General features: G+C 32.5%; 1 protein-coding gene across 1 annotated transcript in view; it reads left to right on the top strand.

Moving 5' to 3' along the window:
• Positions 1-9212, top strand: part of LOC131038118 (zeatin O-xylosyltransferase-like) — a 144783-nt gene extending 135571 nt beyond the window's left edge. Inside the window, exon 4 of the mRNA XM_057970434.2 lies at positions 7735-9212. Coding sequence (XP_057826417.2) covers positions 7735-9177 — 1443 coding nt within the window. The 3' untranslated portion in view covers positions 9178-9212. The remainder of the gene's footprint in view (positions 1-7734) is intronic.
• Positions 9213-10335: the final 1123 nt, after the last annotated feature.

Here is a 10335-nt window from a genome sequence, read left to right on the forward strand (position 1 = left end):
GATCCAAGTTCAATTCCCAATAGGGACATCTAAAATGGAATTCTAAGCTATGACTCTTGGCCTTCCATAAAAATGGGGAAGGTCTAGGGTCAATCTAATCAAACATAATAATAATAATTCAAATTATTGCGGCTTCGGCCTATTACCTACCAAAATAATTTTTTTTTATTTGTATATATATAAGGGATGAATGTGTGTGTGTAGGGATAAATTTTTCGAGATAGTAAATATGCCTACCTTTCTTATATTTCTAAACATTGGTTGAAGTTGCCTAAGAAGAGAAAATCCTAGAAATCACTTAGAATTTTGTGAGACCTCATTTCAAAGAACACAGACATAGAAGACATGGAAGACATGGAATAAGTCTTGATTAATATTGACAACAAGATACCTTTGTTGTGTTGGGGTGCACACAATTATATTACTTGAAGAGGAGGGTTGTGATATCTAGCCATTCATTTGAGATAACAAGAAATACATACAATATATATATATATATATATATATATATATATATAATCATGCCATTGTGAGATTTAGGTAGAGATAGAGGGATAGGTAGGTAATGAGAGTTAGGTAGAGAGATTTAGACAGGTAGAGAGCTACAAAGGGATATAGAGATAGAGAGGAATGAATGGATGGAAAGAGAGAGAGAGAGAGAGAGAGAGAGAGAGAGAGAGAGAGAGAGAGAGAGAGAGAGAGAGAGAGAGAGAGAGAGAGAGAGAGAGAGAGAGAGAGAGAGAGAGAGAGATAGAGAGAGAGAGAGAGAGAGAGAGAGAGAGAGAGAGAGAGTTTGATAGAGTAAGGTGAAGAAATGAGTATAAAGGGGAGAAGGAAGGGAGGGAGAGGTAGGGAGAGAGATAAAGAGATTTGGAGGGAGGGGAGGTATAGAGATATAATTTGGGGGAAGAATGGAGGTAGAGAGGGGGATATTGAGAGATATAGATATGTAGAGAGAGTGAGATGTGTGATAAAATTATTTCATTATTATAAATTTGGAAATTTAGTACAATTTTCATATGATTTAGGAGTAGTGGTAAAGAACTTAGTGATATCCCATAAAAAATATTTATTCAAGAGTTAGTTTGTAAGAACACTTGCCCTTATTTAAAAAATGAGCTCCTACTACATGCAATCAATGCATGAATGGGAAATATCAAAATGAATTTAATTGTATGGGATGGAAGACTAGGTGGAGCCAATACATATTGTGTTAATTTTAATTTCATAGGTTTGGTGTTTATAATGTTTTTGATAGATGATGATGCTTATTGTCTCAGTGTTGCATATTATGGATTATCTAAAATTTAATGACTGGGTGCTCTTTGCTATGGTTAAAGTCTTGGGTTGTTCATGCTATCTTTTTTTCTTTAATCTTTTCTATTGGTTATTTGTTTAATGTTTCTTATTCTTATTCTTAGTTTTATTCTTGCCAAATGACCAAATCTAAAGTGAGATCTAAGTCTCTCAATAAATCCTATGTTAAGATTTATAATTATGTCAAGAAAATCCACGTAAAAATGAATGCAAGAAAAATATTACAAGAATGAATTAAATGATGATTTAGATTCAATAAATTATTAGGATGACAATAGTGATATAATTGTTATATATTTGGAATGCATATATGTGAGGATACATGGATGATTAAATATAGGGATTCTTTCCACATGACATTCTATTTCTCATTGAGGCATAATTTTACATTTAGTGTAATATTTCTTAAGTTCAAAAACATCTTTAGATGCACATTGCGACATTGGTAGAAGGTGGACTTTAGGAGTAGTTGAAATTTAATATAATAATGTCATTTTAGAAACAATTGGGATACTTCACCAATAATGTCACTTTGATGACAAGTTGAAACTTTGACAACTTTTTATGACACTTTAACAACACTTAATGTTACTTCAGTAAGAGCTAACATTTAGTGGAAATCTATCACTTTGGTAGCCATTGGACTTTATGGACATACTACCTCTAGGTTGGAATTTAATATCTAGCATCTCAATGACTCACCCTTAAATCTAAGAGTTCCATAAGGTTTTAAATAAATATACTATGGTGGAGCATGAACACATGAGCAACATTAGTGAAAAAGAACTTAGATATTTGAAAAATAAAAATCTTGTTGAGGGATCGACTAATTATTTTTATTTTCACTTTTGTGATAATTGTATATATGAAAAAAATTGTTTCTATTTTAATTTGAGATATACTTAGAGATATTTCTACACCTATAAATATGGGAAAAATATAAACTAACTAGAAACAACATTTTGCTACACCTATAATTATGAAAAAAACATGAATTATTTCAGCAATATTTGTCTGCAATTAAAGATGCGGAGGACATGAGTCATGTGCTTTGTGATAGTGTGATTGGGAGCCTCATGTATGCTATGTCCTAGACTAGACAATAAATTACCAAACAATGGGGGTTTTGAGTTGGTTTATGGCTAATCTTAAAAAGAATCACAAGGTTGCATTCAAGAGATTTTTTAGATATCTTTACGGTATTTTGGATTTCTCTATTTGTTATCAAGGATCTTTAGAAAAAATGCTTTCAACAACCATGTTTTCAAAGCACAAAGTTTGGAAAGAAGAAAGTTTAGTAGTAGGATTGTTCCACATGTTAATAAAAATATAGGGACTTGTCAGCTCAAATTGGATGTGGGATGTTGACATTAGGAAGTCTAACATTGACTATGTATTTAGTTTGTGTGGTGGTGCAATTAGTTGGATGAGTAGGTGACAAGTTGTGGTTTCTCTTTCCACTTTTAGGTCAAAGTATATGGCATGTTATCATGTTTGTAAATATACAATATATCTTTAGAGATTGGGCTAAGCTAGGAAGTAGTGAGGATTAATAGTGATAGTTAGAGTATTATCAAATTTAAGAACCCTATTTTTCACACACACAAAAAAGAACATTCATATTCATTATCATTTTAAAGTTAAATTTAAACATGAATTAAACATCTAACTTTTACAAAAGAATCCTATAATTAAATATAAAATTTAGAAATATAAATTTAAACATTCAAACTTTTACGCACAATTAAAATAGAGAGAGAGAGAGGGAGAGTAGGTAATTTGAGATGCAAGTTAGAGAGAGAATAGATAATGAGAGATAGAGAGTAGGTAATGATAGAGATAGGGTAATGAAAGAGAGAGAGAGGGTAACATTTGTGTGTGAGAGAGAGGGGGGTAATGTGTGTGTGAGAGAGAAAGGGAGAGAGAGGGGGTAATGTGTGTGTGTGTGAGAGAGGGGGTAATGAGAGATTGAGAGAGAGAGAGCGTAATGACAGAAAGGGTAACATGTATGTGTGTGTGAGAGAGAAGGGGGGTTTGTTGTTTGTTAATTTTTTAGGGTTTGTTGTTCATTTATTTTCTAGGATTTATTGTTCATTTATTTTCTATCTAGGGTTTATTGTTCATTTTTCTGTCCAGGGTTTATTGTCTATTTTTTGTGTCTAATGTTTATTGTTCATTTACGCTTTTGATTTTTTCCTACAGTTTTAAGTTTTACTATTTTTAACTTTTCATGTTTTTTGCAATATTTTGAAACTAAAAACTATTTTAAGCATGAAATTAAATAAAATAAAAAACATTTTTCAAACTTTAAAACACTAAAATTAAAAAATAACAATAAATTAACATTTTTTTATGAAAAATAATAACAATAAATTAACATTTTTTAATGAAAAATAATAAAAATAAATAAAAAAGAATATAAAAAACAAAACTACATATCTGGAAGGAGGTAAAAAATGGTCTGGGGGGTTAACTGGGATGAAAAAAATGGGTACCCATGCTCCTCTAAAATGTTTACCTGTTTTTGAAACAGTGAAAATGATAGGAAATGGTTTAAAAAAAAAAAATACATTCAAGAAACGAGTGCCCATTTAGCTTCGAGCACCCGAACCAAAACGAGCGCACGTTTCTGAAAAACGTGCGCCCGTTTTTGAATGCCTAGGGTACCCGAAGCGAAACGGGTGGGGGATTTGTAAAAATCGGGCACCCGTTTCTAGCAGGCTCTTTTCCCAACCTGCAAACTTCTTCGGGATTGGGACCCAACCTTGTGCATTTACCCCATGATTATTATCAATATATTAAATAAATCTAAAAAATCTTAAGTTTTTTAATTTATGCTGCAATCGTTCTATTTTATTTATGAATTATTTAATGATTGTTTTATTTTACTCATAGTGTTTGCTTCATTTTTTTATTTAATTTTTTTTGAATTTGTAGCCTAGAATAATTTAAAATAAATATTAATAATAATAATAATAATTATATTTATATATCTTTATTATAATAATTCTATTGATATAATTATAATTTATAATATAATATATTTTAATTATGTTTCTTTTCATTTTTAATAATATTATTAAGATTAATGTAACATGAATAACTATTTTTCTGCCTAAAATTATTTCATTTGTTAAAAAATTATCCCATTTATCTACAAAAATTATATTATTTACTATGATTAATTTATTATTCTTGGAGGATAGTATTGCATCCAATCAATTCAAGTTTTTTTTATAAATTTATCCCATTAAATCATAGAATTAAAATTTCTCACCAAAATTCTATAATTTTTATTTTTGTTTTTATTTTAAATAATTATAAAATTATCATTTTTTCTTTTGTAAGGAAGGCATTCCATATTTGAAATTGAGAAAGCTAATTTATTAAATCAACAGTTCAACTACACTAAAAAAGATGCAAGACGATCAAATTGATTTTTTTTTTTGTTGCACTACACCCGTTTTGTAGGAAATTTTTATTTCGGTTGACCTTTATTTGTGACTGGAATTTGAACTCCACATCTTTCATTTTATTACATTTGTCATATAGAATGAAAGGGTGTATTGATATTAATACAAATTTCATTCTACTCACACTTCAAAAATAGTTTTACTTTCTATTTAGTTAATATGTTTATTATTTATTATTAATATTTAAATTTTGATATACTTAGACTATGCATTTAATTTGTTTTTCTTTAATTTTAGAATTAATTTTTAAATTTATTTCATTATTTTAGATTATATTTCTCTACTCCACAACTATCCTCTCTATTTCCTCTCTATTTCTCTCCCCTACCCATGCTCTCTCTATATATCTAAATATCTTTCTCACTCATAGTCAACATACTAAAAAATGAGTTTTATAATTTTATTTATTTATTTAACTTGGCAAGTTTATTATTGATTATTGATATTTTTAATTATTATTTTACTAATATTTATATTTTGATATATTTTAACTTTGCATTTAGTTTACTCTATTTTAATTCTTTATTTAAATTTAAGTTTGATATCTATTTTAATTATTTATGTTTTCAAAATAACAAATAATAACTAGAAGTTATTAGGATAATTTAATTCACAATCATTTGTCTTATTAAAAATTTAATACAGTCGTAGAATAGTAATATTTAAAAATTTTATTTTCATTTATTTCTCTACTTTGTCTCTATCCCCTCTCTAGATCTATTTATATATTTCCCCCCCCTCTCTCTCTCCACCACACACACTCATTATTTCCCCATCCCTATCTTTATCTCTCTATCTCCCCCCCCGCTCTCTCTCCCCCTCAAGCCATTGGTTACATATCATCCCCTCTCCATTTCTCTCCCTCTCTATCTTTATTTCTAACCATTTCTCCTATCTTTTTCTTCAAATCCCTCATCTCCCTCTCTATTTGTCTCATTATCTACATATATCTCTTATTCACTCCATTCACTCCATTCCTCCCTTATCTCTCTTTCTCTCTCCCTCTCTCTATGTATATATGTACTTATCTCTACTCTCTATATATCACCTCCTTTATCTTTACCTTTCTATCTCTCCATCACCTCCTTTCTCATCATCTCCCTCTTTCTATCTCTATTTCTCCACATCCCTTTTACTACCCCCTTCTGAACATCTCTCTCTCCCCTCTTCTTCGTTCCCTTGTTACATAAGAGTTATTTTATTTTCATTTAGACTTATCTCAATATTTAATTTTGTTTTCATTTGTTTTTCATTTGAATTTATATTAAGAATTATTTTATTTATGTTATTTAAAAAAAAATAAAAATTAAACAATAACAAAATAAAAATAGTTTATAATATTTATTTATAATATAATACAATATTATATAAATAATAAATAAATAATAAAATATATTTTGTACATTATATTAATATTATATTATATGTTTATATATAAAAGATAATATACAATCATTTATGATATATAAAATAAATTAAAAAAATGCTATAAATAAATAATTTTAATAAAAAAATATAACTTATGGTATACAAAATAAAATAAAAGAATATGAAGAAAGAAGAGCAACCCTCTCAATAAGCCGGGTCTCGATCTATATGCTTATTCTAGCTCCTAATTCTATGCTAATGGGTGAGATTAGCCCCATAGAATTGTAGTGGGAATCGCAAGCTGATTCCCTAAAATAAATACTTTTCCAAATATGAGATAAAAGAATGTCGCGGTTGCAAATTTTAAAATAAACTTTCAAAGTGGCAACTCCATTTCTTCGCCATTGCTGGCAACTCAAATTTAAGAGCACCAACAATTGGACAGTTCCTTAATTACACTAGAGTGGCACCCAATCTGTGTAATTTTATGAAAAAGGAAAGTAATGCATTTGAAAGTATTCTTTTGTAAGTTTCTAAATTCCACATTGGTAAAAGGTAAATTACCAAAGTGATGTGCGATCCTGTTGTTACGTACCAAATTACCAATCATTCAATATTTAATGTCTTACTATTTAAATCACCAAAATTTTCTCGCAATGTCAGAAGTTGTGAATGGTAGATGGAAGTTTATTTTTTGTAAGTTTCTGAATTAAGGTCATTTTTCTCTCTTTCCTGAATATTTTGGACTGCAACCATTATAGAACAAATCCAATCAAGAATGTTTTTAATGAAAGTTCCTGATTTTGTGTCATTAAAATCTTGCATGTTTCCAAAAAAAAATGCAGACTAGCAATAAGAATAAGAAGAGGTGATATAGAACTTGCTGCCGTTCCAATATAATGGTGTCTCAATGCACAACCTCTGGTCTCTATCAAAAATACTATTAGTTTACAGAGTTTTAAAGCTTTCATGCAAAACAACTAAAATTTTGTTTATTAAAGAACGAGACTAGCCCCATAGAACTCTAGAGGTAACATAAATTTTATTTATTAAGAAACGAGACTAGCCCCATAGAACTACAACTATGACGGGAGATTTAAAAAGAAATATGTTTCCAAATATGAAATGAAAGAATGTCCCGGCTGCAAATTTTAAAGGTGGCAACTCCATTTCTTCGCCGTTGCTGGCAACTCAAATCTAACTGCAGTAACAATTGGACACCTCCTTAATTATAAACTGTTGTAAATTCTCAAATGAATAGACATCTAAGAAATTAACAATGTGAAAATAATTATCATATATCAAATAATGTTTAAATATTAAAAAATCTAAAATAAAATAAATATTAATAATATTATTTTTAAGAATTATAAAGATTGAAATGACAAAGCAGGTAAGGTACATCGAAAGAACTAAAATGACAAAAGCTAAGGCAAAATACATGCTTCGTCATCTTTGTCATGCCAATCTTTATCATCCTTAAACTTTCATATTTTAATGATTTTCTTAATGAAGACTCCTCTGCCATTCACACGGCATCTAATGACCACAAAAACTTGCTTGTTTGTGTTTGTAGGTAGTGCTTGTCTGGAACAAAACCTACAAATTCAAAAGCTTTGTAGTATTGAACTGTGGCACTACCGCCCTAGTCTTACTGGACTCTCAGACTGATATAGTTCGGTGGAAGAGGGCAGCGTTTATTCAAATGCAAATGAATTGGTATCCAATGGATTCAGATGAAAGTGGTGCAGAAATCCATGTTGTGATGGTGCCTATCCTTGCACAGAGTCACATGAATCAGCTCCTTCATTTCTCCACGGCCATAGCCGGACGAGGACTAAGCGTATCGTTCGTAGCCACCTCCACCCATATTCATCAGGTCCGCCACCGTTTTCAAGGTTGCGACCTTCACAAGTTCAACATTCGTTTTGAGGAACTGCACATGCCAGAACTACCAGATGGAGAGGCCAACGCTGAAAGCACACATATGTTTCCCATCCATCTGGCTTCTCTATTTGATTGCGGAGACCTGCTACGCCCTCAAATGGACAGCTTACTATGCAAAATCTGTTCCTCCAATACCAAGAAAGTCGTGATGGTGTACGATCCACAGATGGGTTGGGTTCAGCCATTGGCTGACAAGTATGAAATTCCAGCTTATAAATTCATGCCTGTGGGCATTTATCCCGCGCTCTGGTTTAACCATAAATTGATCGGCACTGAATTCGCAGGGTTGAGGTTCTCCAGTCTTAAAGTACCGCTATTGCGAACCCTAACCGAACAACATTTGAGGTTCGTGGCCAGGGTGGAACCGTTCCTAGTGCCTGCTAAAGGAACAATCATCAACACCTTCCGAGCGATTGAAGCTCCATTCATTGACTTGGCCCAGGAGAGGAATGTTTTTGGCGACGATCCTGTGTGGACAGTGGGTCCTCTCCTTCCCCACCAATTGTTGAGCGAGGAGCCATTGAGGACGGATTGTGAGTGCACGAGATGGTTAGACAGCCATTCTCCGGCTTCCGTTTTGTACGTCTCTTTTGGCAGCGTTTCTTCTTTGCCCGCAGCACAAATCCGGGAGATTGCCTTGGGATTGGACCGCAGTGGACATCCTTTCCTGTGGGTACTCAGGGCCTCCGACACCTCCCGTTTTTCTGCTGAAGTGGATTCGAATGGGATATGTGAGTTTCTGCCGGAAGGGTACGAGAATCGAATACGAGGACGCGGCTTTATTGTGACCAACTGGGTGCCTCAGCTTGAGATACTGTTCCACAAGTCTACGGGAGGATTTTTAACTCATTGTGGGTGGAATTCGACGGTGGAGAGCATCTGTGCAGGAGTTCCCATTGTTGCCTGGCCTCTGCACTCCGATCAGTTCGCCAATGCTAAGCTTTTAGCTTGCGAGTTGAAGACAGGTGTGGAAGTGAAGGAATGGAGTAATACAGAGGAGTACGAGATGGTGAGTGCGGAGGAGGTCGAGGTGGCAGTGAAACGATTGATGGTGAGTGAAGAGGGAATGTAAATGCGGAAGAGGGCGCAGGATTTGAGAGCTCAAACCCGGATGGCGATTGCGGATGGAGGCTCTTCGTCCGACCAATTCGATTCCCTTATCGACCACTTCTCCCAACAAAGCAGGAGGTCCATTGGTTAGCATTCCCAAATTTATGCATCACTCAGCACTCTTGCTGAATTTCCCATTTGTTGTTATGATTGTGACTATATAATGCGTTAGCTAGCTTGCTTAATATTTAGGGCAATTTTATCTCCAGGTATCTCCCAGTATATTATCTAAGATCTAATAATAGATTTACTATATCTTTAAAGGAAATCATGGTTGTCTATAAGATCTTATTTGCTATAAGAAACAAGGGCTGCAGAGCAGCGAAGTTCCTGCCACGGAGTACAAGAATAGCTGTGCATTTGTACAAGAATAGTTGTGCCAAGGAGTACAAGAACAACTGTGCATTTGTTTTGTTGTGTTTCTGACAGCCTTAGAAGAATAACCCAGCTTGTTGTTGATGTCTCTGATCACGGAAACTCAGAGCCTATCCACTAAAATTAATAGAATTTCTAAAACCAAAAATATAGATGATGTACTCAATTTGAAAATGTTATTTAAGGACTGAAGCAATTGGGTGGCGTACTCAATTACTACGTATTTTGTTTTATAATTTTTTGACTAGTGTTTATGTTAAGGTGTTGTTTGTGATTGTAAGTTGATTATTGGATTGCAGAGCTTCCTATGATGGAAAGTACTTTAGCATCAGCCAGATTTTGGGTAATATATTTTGGACGTCTTTTGGGGGCAAGAGATGTAGATAGGAATGACACATTGCATATAGTCTCAATGTACAAGATACTCAGTAAAAGAAATATATAGAAAATGACTTTTCAAAGTATATTACTGTGTATTCTGAAATCAATTTCATGAATTTTATATTGTCTGACATTGTGGGTCTCTCTACAATCATAAGGGATAAGTTTGAAGACAATGTTGTAGGAAAAACACAAAATGTTTGACATTATCAAAATTACACAAAAGATTCCAGAAATTTCACAAAAAACCTAATTAGTTGAAGATTGTAGATTAAATGTTATGACATATATAAAAGTTGATTACTTACAAATTATTCTAGTCCAAGATAATATTTGATGGACCAAAGATGATGAAAAAGTGATC

The sequence above is a fragment of the Cryptomeria japonica genome, chromosome 11 (genome assembly GCF_030272615.1).
Source record: "Cryptomeria japonica chromosome 11, Sugi_1.0, whole genome shotgun sequence".
Lineage (NCBI taxonomy): Eukaryota > Viridiplantae > Streptophyta > Pinopsida > Cupressales > Cupressaceae > Cryptomeria > Cryptomeria japonica.